At 34.1% G+C, this 23,284-nt stretch overlaps 1 protein-coding gene across 4 annotated transcripts; it reads left to right on the forward strand.

The window, feature by feature from the left end:
• The first annotated feature begins 14,000 nt into the window (after positions 1–14,000).
• On the forward strand, positions 14,001–23,088 carry LOC114270243 (uncharacterized). 4 transcript variants are annotated; one of them, XM_082875273.1, is made up of 9 exons: positions 14,001–14,210; positions 14,956–15,956; positions 16,213–16,903; positions 17,021–17,107; positions 19,885–20,085; positions 20,732–20,817; positions 21,860–21,959; positions 22,198–22,296; positions 22,388–23,088. In XM_082875273.1, exons 2-9 carry the CDS (start codon positions 14,959–14,961, stop codon positions 22,448–22,450), a joined length of 2,325 nt encoding a protein of 774 aa, XP_082731399.1. In that variant the 5' UTR covers positions 14,001–14,210; positions 14,956–14,958; the 3' UTR covers positions 22,451–23,088. The 4 variants fall into 4 exon arrangements, with proteins under 4 accessions (XP_082731399.1, XP_082731401.1, XP_082731402.1 ...); XM_082875275.1 differs by having other exon boundaries at positions 14,014–14,210; positions 16,348–16,903; XM_082875276.1 differs by having other exon boundaries at positions 14,155–14,296; positions 16,348–16,903.
• The last annotated feature ends 196 nt before the right edge of the window (positions 23,089–23,284 follow it).

Genomic DNA, 23,284 nt, shown 5'->3' on the forward strand with positions numbered 1-23,284 from the left:
TTCCCTGATCTGAAGAACCTTTACAGTTTGTTCATATAAAGCCACATAAGAAAAGTTAATTGAAGTATGCAATAAATAAATAGGCATTGAAGTAAAAGTTTATTGACTACATCATGCATGATTTCATTAGACAGTGATGAGAATGCTTGAATATTTAAAATCTAAGATCTTACACAATCATTAATAGTACATTATCCCCTGTTTCTCACTTAATCCCATTAAAAGAAATAAACTTAGAAATTACAAACGCATTTAAACTAATAAAAAAAAATCCACGAAATCCATGGCCATCAAAGTCACCATCTTGTTGTGCCCTTGAGTCAATATTCACTTATCCAGCTTTTCATTGGAAGAAAAACCCAGAATATGCAAACCAAAAAAAAAATCATGCATGCAGGAACAAATTTAAATTCTTTATTTTTTATGAACATAACAAATCTAGTAGTCCATGGCAAAACTGATGTTACATCTATTACTACATTCCTAAGTATGCATCAATGTCGGAATTAAGAAAAGACCAAAATGTTGCATTCAATTATTCAAACATAAGGAGCTTTCAACATAATTAGAAGCACAATAATAGAAACTTGACACAACACAACCTACCGGTAACATCAAATAAAAGTGTAACAACAACACTAATATTATGAAATATCAAATGCTTTGTAGTCTTGATACATACTAATATTTTAATTGTTAAATAAATAATTGGGAGATTGACCAATAAATCTTAAATGTTGAACTTATGATCCATTTGGTCCCAAATGTTTCTAATGTTCCGTTAAATGTTTTCTAATGTTCCGTTTGATCCTTTTTTTTTTGTGAAAGGACTTATTTGCCATTTAATTTGGTTGTTTGTGTTAGCGTTACAACTGGATGTGAGAGGTATTGTTAATTGCGCGTGAGCCACACAACTTGATTCTGCGGTTTCCAATATGAGTAAAGTCGCGTGAGGGATATAGCGATCCCAGTTTTCCTTTCATTGTTTAATTGTATTTCAGACTCGGTTCCGTGGATGTGTTGTTGTCTTTTTCTAGTTTCCATCCTTTACTCTTTGTATATGAGTCTTGGGTCGTGTTGGGTAGGTTTAAAACACGTTGGTTGTGTTTGGAAACCAAGGGTTAGTGTCCATTAAATTTTCATAATGGTTCATTTAATATCCTTATTAGTGGTTACAAACTTGTTCATTTAATATCCTTATTAGTAGTTCAGTTACTACCCTTATTAGTGGTCCATTCATATTCAAACTTGTCCATTCATATTTCTAACTAGTGTTCATTTAATTCTAGTTAGTGTTCATTTAATGCTAGTTAGTGTTCATTTAATTCTAACTTGCCCTTTCATTTTCCAATTAATGGGCTTTAATAACAACCTTTCAATATCACTTGTTCATCTCCCTTTTGATTTCAAAACCCTAGAACCATCTTCTCTCTCTCCCTACACACCTTCTCTCTAGGTTTTCATCTCCCTCTAGTGTAAATTTAGACTAAGTCCTTTGTAAGAAAGGTAGAGTGGGTTGAGGGCTTCATTTTAATCTGAAAGTTTGGCGATTTGGAGCACTTTGGTTTTTGGCCTTCATCTTCTCCATTTGAGGTAGGGATTTCTTTGTTCTTTTTCAATACTCCGTCTATAGATAGACATGTGGTAATTTTGTATTGCATGAAAATCATATCCATGTTGGATTTGTTTGAAAATCATGAGGGGAACCTAGGGTTGGTTGTTTGAGAATGGTTTTGTTATCACTGACTGTGGTTTGGACTAATTAGAGAGTAAAATTAGTATGTTATTGTTGAAAGAAGAGAAAGCCCTAAATTATATTTTGATTTGATAAAATAAAAAGGATTTACGGATTTTGATTTGGTAAAATAAAAAGGATTTACGGTTGAACAATGTTAGTAAATTTCTATTGTTAATATGAGTTGTGTAGGAGGTGTTAACAGTTAAGGGATTAATTATGGTATTGGGGTTATTTTGAAATGAACGTATTGAATCAAGTTGGGTTATGGCTTATTATCCATGGAATTGATTTTGTAAAATGAAGAGAATGTAATCGATTTTGTGAAAAGGGAAAAGTGTTTTTGGAATAAGTGATGGAACATGTTGACTTAAGAAAATTATGAAGTTGATCTTGAAAATGGTAAATGAAATGTTAACTCTATGTGAGTCTCGGAAAATAAACTTGAGAATTAAACTATTGTATCATGAGTGTCGAATACACACATTTGGGGGTTTTATCCTTACCCATCGTACTAGTGTCGTTGTTGGGTTTAAGGTTTGCTTGAGAGTTGAGTCTCTTTTATTAGGTGTACTGAATACATGCATCTAGAGGTTTTGTCCTTGGTCATCGGTGGAGGATGACATTGGTGTGTTGAATTGTGATGTATGCGTTACACTTGTGTTGGTTAAACATTATTGAATAGTTTATGTGTATGTATTACACTTGTTATTGATGCTTTGTTGTATTGAGGAATTTGTATATGATAATTGTTTACATACATTGTTTTGTGTGGGAGGAGATAGGGGATGTACTACACGGTTTAGGGGAAGATAGGGGATGGACCTCTAAACCGGAAACTGTTTGACATTGATACAACACTACAATGTGTATCATTTGTGAAGTATAGAAGTGTTTTTGTTTGATATTGATACAACACCAAAATGTGTATTATTTGTGAAGTATGGAAGTGTTTTTGTCTGAGATTGATACAGGACTAAAATGTGTATCTATTATGAGGTATGAAATGTTTAAAATGAGTTATTATCTCGCTTATCGCTTTGGCATATCCTTAGCTTACTGTGCATATAGCCGGTAAAGTAGAGTTTTAATTGTTATCGTCAGTGTGTCTAAGTATGTTATGGGTTGCGGTGGTTACAGTTTTGAAAGGCCGAGCTGCCTCATTTGTGGATTATATACATGTTGATGATTTGTTATTTCCCTTTTATTTAAGGCATGCATGTATTGATATGAATGTATTGGAAACAAACCAAAATGCCATTTTGAGATTTTGGAAAGTGTGAAGGAAAATGGGGTATTTGTGAACATGTTTTCAAAAAAGGTCATTTTGTTGTAAGTACGGAAAATGGGGGAAGAGTAATGGGCTTGGTGAAATTGTTTTTCTAAAACTGTTATAGTTATGAAAGTTTGGAAAAATGAGTAATAAAAAGGAAAGGGAAAAAGGTGAACCGCTTATAGCGTCGAATAAAATGGCTGTTGTCGAGAAAAGTTCATACTTATGTATATTTTGTATAAACTGTCACATTACTATTCTAGTATGAGAATGAACATTCATGATCATAGCTATCTGTAAGTTGTTATTGTTGGAGATCATGTTGAGATCCCTACTGGACTATATGTTCATCCCACGTTGTTGAATCTTTTTCAGGTGATAGCCAGGATGTTCTACAAGGTTTTGGATCTTCTTATTTGTTGGCCACGAGGCCTCTTTTGTGTTGGCGGAATGCCATTTATGTAAAAGGGTTATACCCTTCTTCTTGACTTTTAATGATGTAAGCCCAAGGGCAATTTATTTAGTGTTCTCATGTTGTATTTACTTGCATACGAATGAGAGCAATGTTATTCACTTCTACAAGTTGAATATACGAGTTTATTTCCGCATGTTATCTCTGAAATGGAATTAAGTAAATGAAATTAGTAATACTTCGAGTAATAAAAAGTGGGGCGTGACAAGGGAAGTCACGTGCCACTTAATTGGGTGTCATATTCCAAAAAAGCGCACTAAGGGCGTTTTATGTTTTACACGTGGCACATGTCACGTCAATGGGGGTGCCATACAATACTAAAGCATACTAAGGGTTTCTGGTAACTAATAGTAAGTGAGATGAGTGCCACGTGGCACACAACCCTAAGAAAAAAAACCCATACCCATTGTTAACACATTTGATATCAGAAACACAAACCAACCCAGGCACACACCTCCCCCACACACCGTTGACGGGAAAAATGCATACACCGCAGCCCCATACGTCCCAAATCAAATACACCAACAAAAAAGGGCATAACTGTCAACCCCATAGGCTAAATATGGAAAATAAAATCATAAAGGATTAAAATATCTCACCAGTAGGACTTATCGGATCAAAAGTTTAAAGTTGAGACTAATTGGTATAATTGTTTATGAGATGAGATTTATTAGTAAATAATCCATAATAAAAATGCTTCAAGAACTATACGAGTTGATAAGAATTTTATTCAACAACCATCTTGGGACTAAAAAAACTGTGATGTTTAAATTCTTTGTTTTTTATGAACATGACAAATCTAGTAGTCCATGGCAAAATTGATATTACACCTATTACTACGTTGCTAAGCATGTATCAGTGTCAGAATTAAGAAAAGACCACAATGTTGCATTCAATTATTTGAACATGAGGAGCTTTTAGCATCAATTTTTTTTCCCTTCATCAATAAGCAGACTTTATTAAAAAGCATCAAGATGATGCAAAAAGCACAAAAATTCAGCCCTCAAAGGGATAACAAAGTTAAGAAATCAAATCATTCACAAAATCTACAAAAGCCAAAACATCAAGATCAACCAAAACATTGACTTATTGGCTTATTTGGGTCACGTCACCTCTCTACTTTATATATATTTTTTCGTAATAAGCCAAAAAATCAACTTATGATCCATATATAAACTTGACAAACACATAACCTACAGGTAACACCAAATAAAAGTTTAACAATACTAATATTATGAAGCATTAAGTGTTTTATAGTCTTGAATCATACTAATATTTTAAATGTTAAAGAACCATACCAGTTGATAAGAATTTTATTCAAGAACCATCCTGGGACTAAAAAAAACTGCGATGTCAACACTTTGAAGGTTGTTGAACCTCTTTTAAAATTTATAAAAAAAAAAAAAAACTTTTGTGGCAAAATAAAAAATTCAGTATCTCACCAAAAAATAAAAAATAAAAAAGAAAGAAAAATAAGCATTTCTGTAAGAAAAAGGCATTACCAAAAAGAAGAATATATCAAAATAATCTAGCGAATGACCTATGCCTAAGGGCACTACCCAACCAAAATGAAGCGTAAATTATCAACATCTGATATTCCTTAAACTCATTGTTAGCCTCACACTCCATTTTTAATCCTCAAAGATTCAATTTTCCCAAGAAAATCAAATTAAGGATGTTAATGCAACAAAGTTCACTCTAAATATTCACCCAAAAAAAAGTTCACTCTAAATGGTTAACAACAAAGTCCAAGACAAAGAATAAAAAAAAGAAATAAAAAAAGAAGAGAAAAGCAAGCAGACAAGTACAAATCTGAATAAAGGAGCTCTCATATGATCTAAACAACAATGCTAGGAATACAGATGTTTAAAAACAACCTAAAATAAAATTGTAAACAAACACCAAATCAAAATCAAATTAGAAAACAAAGACACCTAAGGATCTCATCACAGCTTGAGTTGAAGATATAAATATTTTTAGAGATCTATTAGTTGGCATAATGGGAAAAGGAAAAAAAACAAAAAAGGAAAAGCTCATTATGTAATGAAAGAGGCACAAAAATAGTAAAAGCAAAAATTAGAAAACCTAGACAACAAAAATTAGACTTTGATGAGACGGTGGCTAGGAGGAAGGGGCAAAGCTGAGGAGGGATTGAGAGATATCTAAAATTTGAGATGGGTGAAGTGTTAAAAAATAGACCGTTGGATTAAATTAATCTAGACCATGCAAATTGCCACATAAGACAAATACATTTTCAAAATTAGTGTTAAAAATGGACCGTGGATGAAAGGAAGAAGCAATCCTAGCCATTGGATCAAATACTACCCGTCCTTGTTATATAGAATTTTCTCTAAAACTAAATATTTGGTTTTTTTTCAAATTTATTCCCCTATCGCATTGCTGCCACTTTCTTTGTCTTTCCCTCCCCTACCGCACACCCTCTTTGCCTCACCAACAACTTACCAAATCCATAAAAATAGAAATTCAATAAAACAAAAGTAAACCAGCTAATGTGTTAAAGAAATTTAAAAGCGCATCAACTAATAAAAAATCAAAAACATCAAAATCAACAACCAACAGAAATAATGATTGATTAAGCATAATATGAAAAGTAGATGTCAATGAATACCTTCAATTATTCAGATGATCTCGTAAAAGCATAATCTGAATTACTTCAATTATTTCCTGCAGAATAACGCAAAAGATCATCTAGAGGGGATTCTATTCTAGAAAACCATGTACAACAGCTTTTGAATGTGAAAATGTACAGGAAATATTGCGAAGTAGGCTTGGGAATTATTGACCGAAATAACAAAAAGTGTAGTTAGGAAATAAACAATAGTATAGGAGTTACTAAAATGATTGTGAATCACTTCGGTCATATGAGTCCTCTTCTTGTTATAATGCTTTTAAAATTACATGAACCTCAAATATACAAACAGATTTCATGAGTATTTAAATGATAAAAACAAAAAAATAACAAATAAAAAAATACATAGGGAAAAAATAATGAATAACATAAAAAATATTCTTACAAATAGTGATTATATTAGAAACCTCAAAAATTGTTGACCTTTAGCAAGAAGAAATCAAATTTCAGAAATAAATGTAGAAAAAATCCAAAAAATCATGAATTATATAAAAAAATATTCTTACAAATAGAAAACCATGTAGAAACCTCAAAAATTGTTGACCTTTAGTAAGAAAAAAATCAAATTTCAGAAATAGATTTAGAAAAAATCCAAAACATCATGAATCACATAAAAAAAATATTCTTACAAATAGTGATTATATTAGAAACACCAAAAATTGTTAATCTTTAAGAAAGAAGAAATCAAATTTCAAAAATTGATTTAGAAAAAATCCATACCAAATTTTCATACCTTTGACATAACTTCACCATTCTATGACCGAAGAACCAAGGGACATTACAAATTCTCCTATAATACAAATTAAATAAAAAAAATAGATAGAAAATTATATCAGTAATGGGAATGGTTAACAAAAATACAAACAGATTTCATGAACCATGTAAAAAAATATTCAAAATTATACAAACAATGATACTATAAAGAACAAAAATTGTGCCTAAGAGAGAAGAGGGAGTGAGTTAGGGATTAGGAAGAGGGAGTCGGAGCTTTAGAGGGGAGGGGAGATCAAGCAAGGCTAGAGTAGATTGGCAAAGTTGGGAAGATGGTTGTTAGCACTTCATTTTAAAGGCCAACTCACCAATAGAATTGGATTGTATGATATGCTTCAACAATAGGATTTCAGTTTGAGGTGGTTGCTGATTTTGCATATGAGACGGGGGGAAAAAAAAGGTGGAGAAAATAGAAGAATTATCCCTCTATTAAAAAATTATACATATTATTCTGAATTTGGAAGATAATGTTGGACCTAAAAAACCAATCTCTACCTTTCTTTGACCCATTTACAAATGAATATGGTCATGGCTGTACAAATTCTCACTCAAATAATGTACAAAAAGAAAGAAATTACATAATACATTTAAGTCAACCAAAAAAAAAAAAAAAAAAAGCACACACACACACAATTCAAAATCAAAGAATCATGGAATTGTTGGTAAAATGTTACTATTTGTCAATAAAAAAACAAAGTGTTAAATGAATCAATGTCAAATTAAATTGAAAAAAAATAAAAATAAATTAATGTGAGCTACCAAAATTTTAGGCAATGAGAACACACAAATGTAATCAAATTCCAACCACAATGTTTGGATGCAAAGAATCTTAAGAAGTTTCACTTTTTTTATCAAGCTCTCTAATGTGAAAATCAATTAAGGCTTCAGATACGAATTGTAAGAATCAATCAAAATTAAAGCTATAAAATAGACAAATAAATAAATAACTAAATCAGTACAAAAAATAATTAAAAAAACTAACACAATTTTTTTTTCTAAAAAAAAGAACAAAAAATTGCCCAATCTTCTTAAATAAGATTAGAAACACCAATAGCTCGTGCCCAATAAAAAAAAAAAATTAGAAACACCAATAGCAACAATCTCCAAAATCCTAACTTGCAAGTTAGTTTAACAATAGATCTAAAACAATATACATACACAATGCTGATAATAAATGTTTTAAAAAAATAAAATTGGAAACACCAATAGCTTTACAAACCAAACCAAACCAAGCCTTAAGTCCCATCAAATGGGGTCGGCTACATGAATCCTTCTTCTCCACGCGGCCCTATCAAAGGCCATTTCATTAGTCAAATTAAGTAGATTCATTTCTCTATTTATAACGCTAGTCAACGTTAATCTAGGCTTACCCCGTCCCCTAACACTTCCATCTATCGTTACAGCATCGCATCTCTTCATTACTGCCTCTGTTGGTCTCCGTTGAATATGACCAAACCATCTCAAACGATTCTCTCTCAACTTATCTTCTATTGGTGCTACTCCTACCCATTCCCGAATACACTCATTCCTAATCCTGTCCTGTCTAGTCTTACCACACATCCACTTTAGCATCCTCATCACAGCCACACTCATCTTATCTACATGTTGTTTCTTGGTTGCCCAACACTCCGTCCCATACAACATAGCTGGTCTAATAGCCGTTCTATAGAACTTACCTTTTAGTCTAGTGGGTATTCGTTTATCGCACAATACCCCAGACGCACTTCTCCACTTACACCATCCCGCCTTAATCCTATGGGCCACATCTACCAATAGCTCTACAACAATCTCCAAAATTCCAACCTACAATTCCAACCTACACATTATGTGGAAACACAACTCATAACCACAACACAAAATTTCAATTAAATAGAACTCAATAAATTATATTCTAACAAAGATCGTTACCTCCATAACATAATGGGTTCTCTAGTGTGATCTGCAAAACATAGAAGATGAAGAGATTCATACAGTAGGTTGAGTTCGAAAGTTTGAAAGAGTGTTTTGTTGGAAGAAAATCTGACCTGCTGAAATATGAAACTAAAGAAAATCTAAAATTGAAATCAGTTGACTTGATCGAAGACGACTTGCTCAACTTTGAACGATTGAAATGGGCAATTTCATATTGCAATGGGCAAAATCGAACCCTTTGATTTTAGATTGAAATAGACAATTTCAGATTGTAATGGGCAAATCGAACCCTTCGGTCGGGGTTGCAATGGGCAAAATCGAGAATGAATAGGGGGTTGAGGTTGGATATCTGCATAGGATGGGCTCCGATGGGGGGAGATCGGGTAGAAGAGAGAGAGAACCAAAGAGTGTGTTTGACTGAGAGCGTGAGAGAGAGAGGGTGAAATGGGGAAGAGAACGTTTGGTAGAGAGAGAATGGTATCAAACCTTTGAAATGTTTGAATTTTGAAACCTGAACAAACAAAGCCTAAGAGAGAAAGAAAAACAAAAGAGAAGTGTGATCTCAGCCCTTGAAATGTATGGCGAGAAGTGTAATCTTGAAAAATCTAGAAATCCTCTAGATATTGATTTGTGATTATGTAACAATTTTAAGCAGTATATAACAATCCCAATCAAACAATTAAGACAAATCAACACAACGATTTTAATGTGGAAAAACCACAATTGGACACCTCCAACTGTGATTAAATAACCACGAGCAACAGCCACAAAACAATCCACTAAGAAGATTTAAAGGAATTACACAGGTATACTCTCAATTACCTAGCGAATCCACGCCTAATTGAGCCAACCTTTATGTGCCTCTTCCAACCCCGTCTTCACCTCGGAATTGTCTTTACGATGAGCCACTCCAGAATCCACTGAAGCTTCAGGCTTGAATTCTTCAGAATCCACCGAAGAACAACTCTCTCTCTCTCTCTCTCTCTCTCTTGTGTATAACAAACAAAACCTTTGATGTACTCTCTTTAAACCATGGGTTGAATACTCAATAAAACATCAAAGAAAACTAACAAAATATCCCCAGATATAAACTTTAAGAACCAAAAAGAAGATCTAGAGGAATTCAATAGTTTTGGGAGAAAACCAACTATTTATAGAAAATCCAAAAGTAATCATAGTTTTGGAAGAAATCCAATTATTTATGGAAATCCAAAAGTAATCCTAGTTTTGGAAGAAAATCAACTTCTTAAAGAAATCCTTGTCAAACGGGATTGCCAATAATAAAACCTAACAATCTCCCCCTTTGGCAATGCCGTGACAAAACACATCTAACAAATAAAATCTTAAACACCCCAACCCATTACAGCCAACAAAAACCAACTTCTTTCTTAAGGTCATGATCTGCAAAACAGCTATTAGTGCTACAATCTCCAAAACAACTATTAGTCCCACAAAAGTATAAGAAAAAACAATAAACATAGGACAAGATTATCTTGAAACATGAGATGGAAAACATGAATAGATGAAAACTAAGACTCATGAAAAACAACTCTCAAACAACAAAAGTAAGATCATAAACCAACAACAAAAGCAAGATCATAAACCAACCCAAGTCAAGATGAACGAAACTCATCCTCACTAAAAGAAACTACAAACACTGAAAACAATGAACAAGAAGAAAACGACAAAAATAATATGGTGGAGCAATCTAAAAATTTCAGATTAGTACCTTAAAACACACAAGATTATCCAAGAAGTACCATTACAAGAAAACACAATGTGCACAGTCTGTAGAAGATTCCTCATGAAAGAAGGTGATGCATTATGTGAAAAGCATAGATTCCATGAGAAAAGTGTGTGTGTGACTCTTGGAGTTCAACAAACACTAGATTCAATCCTAGTAGTGATATGAAAGCTGGACCTCCGACAAGAGAATCTAAGCGCAACTACGGAAAGTCAAACCACTAGGAATCAAGGGGTATTTGGTGAGTAAAGGCGGAGGCTCCCCCTCAATCAATGAATCTTTTTTTTTTTTTTTCTTTCTTATGCACATTTTTTTCTTTCTTTTGCATATATTTTTTTTTCTTTTTCTTTTTCTTTTGCACAATCATTGGCGGCTGACACGCTCAAGAGTATGGAAACCGAACCAGAGAAGCATGGATATAATAAGGATGGCCTGGTTGGTAACTCTGAGGCAGCCTTTTCCTCATGGCTAGACTGTAAAGAATTAAGGGGAAAGCCATGGAGATGCAAAAAGATGGTAGGTGGTTAAGAGACTCAACATCACCCATGATATGCTAGTGTAGATTAATTCCTCTAGAAAAGCAAAAGAAACAATGCCAGAAGTCCATAAAAAATAATCACTAAAGCGGAAGACTCCAAAATTTGTTAATCCAAGAGTATGAACAGAATGAGACATACTAATCAAAAAACACACACTCCAAAATGAGTAATGACCACAGAAAGCACACATATATTAACATGTAATGGATATTCTCATCAATTCCAATACGCACTAAGGACTACTCAAAAATTTCAAGCTTGCAAAACCATACTAAGAAAATCTTTTTGGAATTTTTTTTTTCTTAAATAAAGCAAGACAAAAAAAATGAACAAGCACCCATGTAATGACAAAACAAAAAACACATAGAAACCCAAAAACTAAAATAAATAAAAAGATTAACACAAGTCAAGTTTTCTCGCCCAAATCTTTTTTATCTTAACAAAATTAGGTCTAGCGGTCTTGGTAAATGTCGTGGCATTGTGAACACCCTCATGAATCTTGGTATTCTGCCTGGACATGTAAGGTTGTCTCCTAACCCAAAAAGTGTATGCCACCTAATACAAATGTCCCATCAACACCCTTGTTTTGTTATATAGGTATATTGGGATCAAAATGCATACATATATTTGATTGGCCAAAAACACAAAATATTGGTCTGATGGCCAAAAACTGTCTGACCCAAATATTTGTTTGATTTATTGATTAATCCCCAAAATATTTGATTTATAGATTAATCCAACAGTCCAAAAACTAAGATGAGAAAAAACAACAACAAATTAAGATGAACAAAGAAAGTAAAATATAATGAACAAACTAAGATGAACAAAAAATATGACAACAAACTGAGGGTTTAAATAGAAAGAAAGAAAGAAAAAAAAATCTGTTTAGATCAAACACAACCCTTTATTGGCAAACACTGCCCTTGGAAACAGAAATAAAAAAAACTGTCTGATTGGCCAGACAACATAGAAGATTTATTGGCAAACACAGCCTTTAGAAACACAAACACAACCCTTTAGATCAATGATCTGATTTTGACAAATATAAGTTGAAATCATCAAGCAAAACAAATTTAAGTTGAGGGGAAAAAATCAATTTAATAGGATAGAAGATTAATCCCCACTCTCGGTTGTTTCAACAAATCCGGCATATATATTGGTTTTTGTTAAATTTAACTACATTTTTGTTAATTTTTTTTTTTGTTTGTTTGTTTGTTATTATATTGGTTTAGAAACACAAACACAGCCCAATTGGTAGTTATTGTGTCGTTTTGGGAAGATTTGTAAAAAGTAGTGTTTTTGATGCAAGGGGAAAAAAGCAAGGCTGCCAAAACGCAACAAAAATCATTTGGGGAGAGATAAAAACGCAAGTGTTGAAATTACGTAATCAACCTCCATGTTAACAAATCGAGGCTTATGGCAAAAAGTAAATTTCCTATGTTGGGTAAGGGTATTTTGGTCATTTTAATTTGATTTGATACCATAAACAAATATTAAACTAAAAAGTCAAGAGTCAGTTTTTTACCAACTTCCCAAATCACTTCCCAAAAAAGCTAAAAAGCTTGGTAAAAAGCAAAAAGCCAAAAGTCGGCTTTTTATCAACTTCCCGAAACACCCTATTATATTGGTTTTTTTTGTTAAATGTAACTACATTTTTTAACTTCATTGCATTCTAATGGCTTAATATTATTTTCATTCCTTTAAATCTGGGATCAAAGCATGTTTTTGACAACTAAAGTGAGCCAACAATGTATTGCAGGATCTAAACCTAATGGTGCTAAGCCAAATAAGGAAAAGAACTTGAGTGTTATAATCTTAAAGAATCGAAATGAGACAGACTTCAAGAGTGTTATAATCCAAATAAGCCAAATGAGATGGACTTCTAGAGTGTTATAATCACTCAAGATGAGTATAACATTTCAAAAATGTCGCCATGGCTAGTGATAAATGTTTCCAATGCAAAATCTAAAGAATCGAAAGGAAAGGGGAGTCTTGAAAATTTGGAGAATCAGTTCACTATATTGGAAATAACTCCTGCTCCAATGCAAATTGATTCTTGTTTGGCATGATCTAAAAAAGTTTAAAAGTCAAAAAATCACTATCCTATTTAAGTCACATCACCTCTCTAACATATCACTTCAAACCCAATCCATATCCAACCCATATTTTATAAAAAGTCAAAAAGTGCACTTATTTAGATCATCCCAAACCACCCCTAAGTTAAAATAAACAAAAGAAGAGGAGAGTAGCGTCATCGGCATTTCAGAATCTTCTTCATATCCTTCTCAAAATTGTCCCAATATATATACATATTGGCTTGAGAGAGAGAGAGAGAAAGAGAGAGCGGGGGTAACCTTTTCGACTCCCATCTCTGAATCTCTTTGAACCCTCGTTCCCCTGTTTGCAGTGGTTCCATCCGATGGAGGTAGAGAAAGAGAGAGAGAGAGTTCAAAATTTAAAAATAGAAAGAGATGAGAGAAGTAAGTGTGTGAGAGAAAAACATAGGGTGTATGTTGAAAGAGATGAGAGTGATATGTTTTCAACCCTTAGATTGAATTAATCTAATGATCCAAATTTTGATAAAGGGACAAAAGTCACATCAGGATTAAAAAATAGAACTTCCTTGTAATATAGATTGGTCAACCTCCCTTAAATATAAAACAAATAAAATAAAAAGGCATAAATATCCTCTTTTATTTTATTTTATTTTTATTATTACACTCAATTTGGTTGAGTTTCATCAATTTTTTTTTGTGAACAAATTAAAAACTAGTTTAGTGAAAAAAATGAATTAAAAAAAAAAAGCACTCACATAATTTTATTTTTTTAAGAACAAAATATTTTTTAATTTTTAAAAAATATTTTTACATTTATTTTTCTCAAAAAATAAAAAGGAAAAAAGAGCAAAAACAGAATTTGAAAACAACCAAGGCTAGTCATTTCTTTTCTTTTTCCCAGGATCCAAACAGAGCCTTAGACCACAGACGCGTTTGAGATTACTGTAGAGAATCAGCCATGGTTGTGCCATCTTCTTCCTTGGACATATAAAACCAGAGCATTCTTCTTTTGGGCTCCTCTCTGTTTCGGATTTGAAGGATCCACAAACCCATACCAGGTTCAATCTCTACCTCAACTTTCTTTACATTCTAATCTGATTATTCATCTATAGACTTGCCATTGAATCTCACAATCTTGAAATGGGTAAATTTTCTTTCCGATTTATTTTTTATTATCCTTTGGCGATTCTATGCCCCTTGTTCTTTTCTCTTTTTTCAGAAGATTGAATCTTTGAATTTATTTTTTGTTAAAAAAATTTGTGTCGTTTTGGTTGTTTCAATTTTTATCCGATTATAAATTGTTGATGGACTTTCTATTGACAGAGATTGAAGTTTAAATTAGGTTTTAATGAGGTTCTCATTCAATATATATATATATATATCCACCAGATCGATCCCTTGGTCTCCTATTCAATATTTGAATTGGGTTTATTTTGTATGGGTTGTTTCACATACATTTGTAGAAGTAACTTCATCAATTTTTTGGGGTATTTGTACCTTTCCTGTTTTCATTTGAATTGGATGTATCTCAAAATGTCTTGTATGTAGTCGGTTTAAGTTACTTTGATTTGGGGACTCTGGCAAATTTATGAATCATGGTCATTTTCTGGGGTTGCATCCCTGATAGTCTGAATCATTCAACTTATACTAAAGTGTTCTTGTTCGTTGCTGTCAAAGGTCTTTTATGAAGAGTTGTATGGTGTTTGTTTTTGGTGTGATATTTACATTATGACTAATTAGCTTTTGTGACCAACATGAACTGTTGTTGATTTACCAATTGCGACTGGTTTGGTTTTTGTACAGGATATGGATTACATGGACATTGACCAGGTATGTGACGTGCCTGACACTCCAGATAGATTGGCTGCACAGAATATGAATCGCAGACGTTGTATAGAAAAGGATAGTCATCCAGGAAACACCAATTTTTTTGATGAAGGGGCTAGAAATCAACTAAGAGGCAAGACTAAACTGGTAATTGATGGTGGGCCTGGCAAGAGGTTGTCTTTTTCCCCTGGAAAAAATCTTAGTATTTCCAACAAATCTGAGCGTGACGGTGGTTTGACAATTTCCTTAGGGAATTCATCTTCTCCCAAGAATGCTCATTTGTTTAGGAGAATGATGGTGTCCGACAAGACTGCTAATCGCGAGGACAAATATCCTTTACATTATCAACAAACAGACAAAGGGAAAGCTCTGTGTGATTCTCAATCATCAACTTGTGGAGAAAATGCTGTAGTAGATTTGACAGACCATAGTGGGTCTGCCCAATTATTCCAAAAGGCATTCCGAAATAGATTATCAGACGATCATCATGCCAAAGAAACTGGAAAAGGACCAATATCAACCAATGGCCTCTCTTCTTTACGTGGGATATCAAATTCTTCAATGACAGCCCACAATGCCTATAAAGGAAAAGAGAAAATAGATGATACATGCAAAGGAGGTTCAGGTGTTGATCATGGAAAAGCAATGTTTGGTGATTCTCAAACTAATGCTGGAAAGAGTTTGTCTTCATCTTTTCCTTCTATTCCCTCACCTAGAGTCAGTGGGCAAAAAAGATTGGTGCGGAATGGATGCATCTCTCCACATAATGTAGCAAAGGCCAAACAGTTGGCTGGAAATCACAGTTATGGTTCCACAGATGTACAGAATGATAAGGGAACTCTGGTATCTGATAGCTCATCGAGTCTGCTTAGGGATTTGGTTGCTGAAGATGGTAATTCTTATAGAGGACAAAGGTTGATAAGTCATCTTTCTTCATCAAAAGAACTGGATACAAAAACTATAGATTTGACTACCAGGTACTTCATTTTTCAATGGAGATCTTTTGGGGTAAATTGCAGTTGTTGCTTGCAGTCATAGTTTCTTTATTAAGGAATCAAGATTGTAACTTGCAACCCTTAAAACCTAGATTAGTATGTAAAGCTGTTAAAGTATGTAGGATGATTAGAGATATCTTTCAGTTGACCTCTCTTTCTGTCTCTTTGTTTGAACACCTCCCTCTCCTCTGATAAACCGTTTTCCCAATTAATATTTCGCTTTGTGATATACTTGCAGACGTTCAACAACTTACAATGAAGAGTCCAGTGGAACTAGTAATTCCAGTGAAGGACTGGGTGCGTGGCGAAGTACACATAACCACGCACAGAAAATAAATCTCCCCTTGTCTGATGAGGGTCAACCTCTTTCCAGGACAAAGGATGCCCCCTTTTTTGTCAATCAACAACATAAAAACAGGATGATGAGAAGAGATAAGGGGAATGGAAGTAGTAACAGGATTGACTATCACGATGATCAGAATGCAATTTCTTTCCAGCATGGGTCTGCTCCAACTGTATCTCGAGCAGCAGCCCGCCCAGTGTCACAGTCAGATCAAGTTAAAGGGCGTCGTACTGTTGCAAGCACTCTTATTAAAAGACAAAAGCAGGGCTCTGCTTCAAGTAATCGTGGTGAGACCTCTACATCGACCTCTGTTGACTCAGAAATAGTGTTTCTTGGCTCATTGGGTGAGCCATCAAATTCAAAATCAACCAGAAACCAGAGTGGTCATGCTGTAGGCATTTTGGATCCTGTTATTGAACTTGATGAATCCTCCCCTGAAATAAGACGCAGTGGCTCCCACAATGTAGGTCGTAGCAGTAATGTTGACTCAGATACTAGGGCAAGACAGCTAGAAGCAGATGAGATGTTGGCCCGTGAACTTCAAGAACAATTGTATAATGAGGGGTTGGGAGTTGGAGGTGGTGAGGTTTGTTCCCTCATTTCATTTCATTTCTATTAATTTTTTTATTAACTTAGGGCCATATGCTTTATTGCCTTGTGTTTCCTTTTCCGTTTTCAATAATTGTTTACCTGCTATCAACAGATTGATGCACATATAGCCTTGGCTTTGCAGCAGGAGGAAACTTCACAGCATGCTTTTTTTAGTGAAAATCACCCTGTTTTCAGTCCTGTAAGTATGCATCTTTTCATGTAATGGTTATTTATAATATCATAGCCAACGGCATGGTCAAAACTACATCTTGTAATTATTTAGAAAATTCATCTATTGCTATAAATTTCTGAGTTCTAGCTGTTAGATTCCTCTTCCAACATAGTTTCTTAATCTATGCTAGAATTGTAAAACTAAACTGATATATTCTGATAAAGCATTAAGGCAAGATACATAGATGTTGAAGATATTGACCAAGTGGCCTGGTATGAAGTACGGATGCTCTAAAATGGCCCCCGTAAGCGTATCGGATACGTATCGGATACGGATACGCGTCTGATACGGCGGGATACATATCAGATACGGAAAAGAAGTATCCCATTTATTTATTTTTTTTTTTTGAATTTTGGATACGTGTGGGATACATGAGGATACTTTCGGGATACGCTTGGGATACTTTCAGGATACGGCCAGCGGGGCAAAAAAATAATTTTAAAAACTTATAATGGGGGTCAAAGTGTAAAATAACAAAAGTAATGTAAAATAAAACAAAAATAAAAACAACCAAGCCCTAGCTCTAAGGTTCGCGAACAGCAAGGAGCAAGGAGGAGGAGGAGGAGTCTCTATCGCAAGCTTTGCAAACAGCACAAAGGGGGAGGAGGAGGAGTCGATCCAGGTTCGTTCCTCTCTCTCTCTCTTGCTCGATCTCTCTATTCTCGCTTGATCTCACTCACTCACTCACTCACTCTCTCTCTCTCTCTCCCGCTCTCGTTCGATCTCTCTGTCAGTTATGATTTTTTTTTTTTTCTTGTGTTTTTTGCTTACCCATGTGAGAGTTTTGATTTTTGGACCTTTCTATTAGAGTTTTGAGTTATTAGGATGATAGTTCTATACCAATCAATATGCAAGCTCTGAGTTGTCATGAACTTTGCACATACCCATGTGTGAATTTTGACTTTTTTTTTAATTTGATTTTTCTGGAAACTTTTGGAGCTATGTGTTCTCTTGAATTTTGCACTGACCAATTTGTGAATTTTGACTCTCTTGAATTTTCTGGAAACTTTTGACTCGTTTTTATCAAATTGTCTTTTGCTTTAAGTTTTATTTTTATGCATGCTATATTACTAAAAATTGTAAAAATAATATTTTTTACGAACGTATCCCCGCTGTACCCGTATCTTAGTTTTTCAAATTTTGTCACATCGCCGTATCCGTATCATATCGTACCCGTATCCCGTATCCGTATCCGTGCTTCCTAGGAACCTTGTTTGGGTACCAAGGCCCAAGGCTAGGGCATCGCGTGCGCTAGACTTGGTTGGCATGATACACCTTGACTCCACTGTGGGGCGGGGAATTGAGGATATGCAATTGACCCTTATGTCACCTCACTAGGCTGTCACTTGTTGCGTAGCTTTATGGAGAGGCTGGGTGATGACATGGCGACACCTCGTAACGAAGATGGACTTATATACCTATGGTTGGTAAAAATGGGTTTGTAAACAAAAGGTTAAGGATATGCACACGCAAAGATGGTGTATTTTGGGGACTGTTTAGGTTTGTTTTGGATGTTGCATATACAGGGTACATGAAAACAGATAGTGCTGGCTACGTATGTTTTATTTGTTAGAGTTGAAGACTTGAAGGAAGAGAGGCTCAGGCTTGCAGAATGAGATTAATGGTGGAAAAGAGGTGTTGAAATAGATGTAGTTCTATGTTGTGAAGGGCTTAAAAGTGTAGAATACTAAAGTTGCAACATTACCAATAAATTCCCTTTGGCATAGCAACTCGGGTTAAACGTTGCATCACAAAACCCCAAAGAAGCTTCAAAGTTTCAAAAAATTATCTAAATTTGTGTATAACAAGAATAATTACATGCCTCTCTCTATATATACAGACTTTGAAAACTCTTGATTCTGAAAGCATTGACTCCAAAAATTCGAAATTAAAGACTTTCACTTCTAAAATCCATGTAAACATACCAAAAATATATTTTAAGAGCCAATAGCATAATTTGATCCATATTATGACCCATAAGTGACCATCAGGGCCCATGTTCAGAAAAGTATAAAGTTATCTTAGGTCAAGTTTGGCTAACCTAAAAAAGTACACTTATTTCATCTTTTTATCTTTTTTGGTCACATCAATCAACATCTCCTCTCTACTTTTTCTACACATAATACAAAAAAAGTCAAAAAGTACACTTATTTAGTCTTCCCAAACTTGGCCTTAGTACCCTGACTATGAAACATTAGATACCATATAGAAAATTGATTAGATTTATAAAAAAACGGTCCTACCTAGTGCAAAAGATGGTAGATTGGTTGGTAGGTAGTCTTAGCCTGCTCTCTTATGGAGATGCTGCTGCACATGACTAGATTTATAACCTAAATAACCATAAAGTAAGATTATATTGTGACTGCAAAATAAAAAATGCAAGGTCCCTGGTCATGATTTGCAATTCAACCACTTTCTTGTTCTCGCTGCTTCTTGGAATATAATTTTTGTTGTTCTTCCTATGGACACTACAGAACAATTCTTAGTAGTTTTGGACAATGGAAGTTTTAGCTAGGAAAAATTGTATTAAAATATGATATGGCATTTGGTTTCTATGTTTAATTATATTGATGCAAGATGATAAAACCTTTTTTCATCTTTAAAAGCTATTTTGTTTGAATCATCCCATTGTGCTAATCTTACAATAGTTATCACCTTATTTTCCTAGATATTTATTGTTAAATGGTATGCTTATTATTATTGTGATATGTTCTCAAAGGTTATTTCTAATACATTTTATGCAGAGAGGTTCATTAATTTCAAATTTGTATAGACAATCCCAACCACGGTCTTCTCAAAATCCTTCAATTCGGAGAGGCACTCAGGCTCGAGGTCCTACCTCTTCACGATTGACACAGCTGAGGAGTCGTTTACCCAGACATGTACCTAGGACATTAAATAGGGAAAGAAATCCTGTCTTTCCTCCAAACATGGATTTGGATATGGTATTGGACTTATATCTCTATTCCTGATTTATAATATATATATTTTTAATTCTTTTTAAGTTTCATTCTTATGGTTACCTGGATTCCTTGATATGTGGTTTGGGGTGGTGTGAATTGAAGAGACAGATAATTAAGTTGATCTCCTTGGTCTCTTATATTATTTTTCTCTTAAATCATATATTGGTTTATGAGATCATATGCTCAGAGTTCACATTCAACTTCAAATTATGTTTCTTTTTCAAAATTAATTAGTATTTTTAAATTTTAAAGGCATTTAATTTTAGACAACATGATTAACAATATTGAGTACTATGATTTTTAATCTTGAAACTCTTACAGACAAATTTGATTAAGGTTCATGAGCTTCATAGTATCCAGTTGGATGTTTGTTAATAAATGGGCAGAAAACTAGCAGTCATAGATAAGCTTCTGTTAGTTAGCTACTGCTATTGGATGTGATAAAACTGTTTTGACTCTCAATGTATGTTTTAGAGGTCATAGACAACAGAAAATGAATTTCTTAATTTAATTTTCAAATTCCATTCCCTTTCTGTTGTTTTGGTTTGGCTTTTTAAGGTTAACGAGGTATTAGATGTATGCATATCTACATGTCAGTTTCAAGATACATTTTTTTGTGGTCATGCAGAGATTTCATATATTGGAAACGTTAGAGGCCTTTAATGATATGGGAATGGCTGGTAACTTCCCTCAAGTGCAGCGTGAATTTAATGAGTAAGATACCATTTTATACTTCTATTCGTTTATCTAAAATCAACACGTTTTTAATATACAAGATATTATTTTGTATTTTCTTGTTCATTATTGACAATTATTGTTTGTTGGAAGAAGCTACTGCATGATTTTGTTATTGGGCTGTTATAGAAGTATGTCTCAGTTTTAACATCATAAACCTTGGTTAATAAAATAGTTGATTTGGATGTTGTAAGTTTGACTTGAGGTTTTATATCCAAACTTTGCAATCTCTCAGTATATTGAAGAGAAAGTTGGCTGAAATAAATTTTCCCCTGGACCTAGTAATTGTCTGCCCCAAGAAAATTTTTTAGTCTGGAAATCTGTGTTCAAGTTTTTTATCTATTTAGTTTTAAAATTTTAAATTCTTCCACATAAGGACATGGTTGTTCCCCACCTTAGTGATGAACAAGTCTGTTCTTTTCAAGAAATGGATTTTTGCATTGTAGACTCCTAATGGAATGCTATAAGAAAGTTCCTCCAACTTTATTTATAAAATTGAAGTTTTCACAATAAACTAGTGGAGTAACTAAAATTAGTTACCATAGTAAGCATTTTTCGGTGGAATTCATATTGTCTTCCAAAGTAAAAGTCACCGTACTGTTGAATCTTGTGAGCCGTTTGGAGCCAATCTTGCCATTTATCCCTTGTTCTTTCTACTTTTGAACACACTTATTACCTAGTTGCACCTAGTTAGATTTCTCAATTGAGTCATGTAACTAGGTCGCTACATTCAGTGTTAATAATCTCAGTGATTACCACCATTTTCCCCTTTCTCATGAAACTTTTCTATATTTTACCCCTTAAATTACATTTATGGCTATCTACACGGGCTTTAAAGAAACAAAATATGGGACTATTTGCCAATGAACCACCCTTAACTGTTCTCTTTAACGTTTTTTTTAATGTTGGGAACTCACACATCTTTTGTTGGTCTCTTTTGTTTTAGGTTTTATACAAGTGTAGACAGTTATTTCTTGTCTATTCTTTTGTTTGATTTTATATATTTTTACTAATATTTCAGGAATGACTATGAAATGTTATTGGCACTTGATGAGAATAATCACCAGCATGGTGGTGCATCCCGTCATCAGATTAACATCTTGCCACAGTCAACAGTTCAGGTAATATACATTCATTAGTGAAATTGCCCGTGCTTGAAGACACTTCATTATTTAGGAAACAACACTAACCGTTAGATTTATTTAATTTTAACCCTCAACTAGCCACAGGACATTTTTCAAAAACTGATTTTTTTTTTTTTTTTATGGATTAGACATGTGCACATGTGTGATAAAGGCCTGAGGCAGCTAGATCCAAAGGCTCACTTGCTATTGTTTGCTGATCTGTTGTGTCTTGCAGGGTAACAATTTTGATGAAGATTGTGCAATTTGTCTTGAAACCCCAACCTCCGGAGACACAATACGCCACCTCCCTTGCTTGCATAAATTTCACAAAGATGTAAGCGTCTTTTTATCTTTGCTACTCATTATTCATTTCCTTTTTAAACCACCAAACCAAGCATCCAACTTCTTTTCTCCCACTCTTGCAGTGCATTGACCCATGGCTTAGAAGACGAACATCGTGCCCGGTATGCAAGTCATCAATCACTTGATTAGGAAGTGAAATTTTGTTGCTCCACATCTTTTTGCTGTGAACGACACCAAATCTGTGAGCAGTGGTATTCTGGGTGTCAAGGTAAAAATCACAAACACACTTGTAGTGCATTGACCCTATTTTTGGCTGCAAATTTGTGATCGAAGGGAAAAAAACTACCCCTGCTCTAGTTTTGTTTCGCTGGAGTTTATGGATGTGAAATCTGCTTTGGGATTAAACTGATGATAATGTATGCATGATACTTTTTGAATTGATTTATGGTCATGTTCGAAGTAGCCTGTTGCTTGGGATTGAATCAAACCAAGTCTCGTGCTTCAGAGCAATTGCCGAGTCATATATTAGATTTTAATGAAAGCCAATGTGTAACGGACGGCATCAAACTTGACCAACGGACTTGGCTTGTCATTGTTGGGAACCAGATGTCATAAGCAAGCTGCAATATGGAACGTTTTGTCAGGTCCATTGTGGCTTTGTCATTTTGGGGCTTCAGTGGCAAGAGAACTCTCTCAACTGGTCCTCAGTCAAAATTCTGCTTTCCTGTCTCACAGACATGAGCTTGGAAGTTTTAGCCTAATGAACAAATGTAATTGTATTTTTACCCATATAGATGCTTGCAATTGATGTTTATCTGCTACATATCCCTATCTTCCATTAGCGTTGCTTAGATGTTATCGACTATCATGATGGGAAAAAAAAGAAAAGAAAAACAAGCAATTTGACCTTGTGTTTTTCAATAATAGAAAATTTTCGTATATTCTTTATTGATAACCGAAAGGAGCAATGAAGATAGCAATTTCACAATTTTTGTTTTTTTTTTTTTTCTAAAAAAAAT

This window comes from Camellia sinensis, chromosome 6, assembly GCF_055761805.1.
Source record: "Camellia sinensis isolate YWXY chromosome 6, ASM5576180v1, whole genome shotgun sequence".
Classification (NCBI taxonomy): domain Eukaryota; kingdom Viridiplantae; phylum Streptophyta; class Magnoliopsida; order Ericales; family Theaceae; genus Camellia; species Camellia sinensis.

Coding starts and splice junctions, on each gene's coding strand:
- LOC114270243 (XM_082875273.1), top strand. CDS start 14,959: ATGGATTACATGGACATTGACCAGGTATGTGACGTGCCTGACACTCCA. Junction 15,957..16,212: donor ACTATAGATTTGACTACCAG/GTACTTCATTTT, acceptor ATATACTTGCAG/ACGTTCAACAACTTACAATG. Junction 16,904..17,020: donor TGGGAGTTGGAGGTGGTGAG/GTTTGTTCCCTC, acceptor TGCTATCAACAG/ATTGATGCACATATAGCCTT.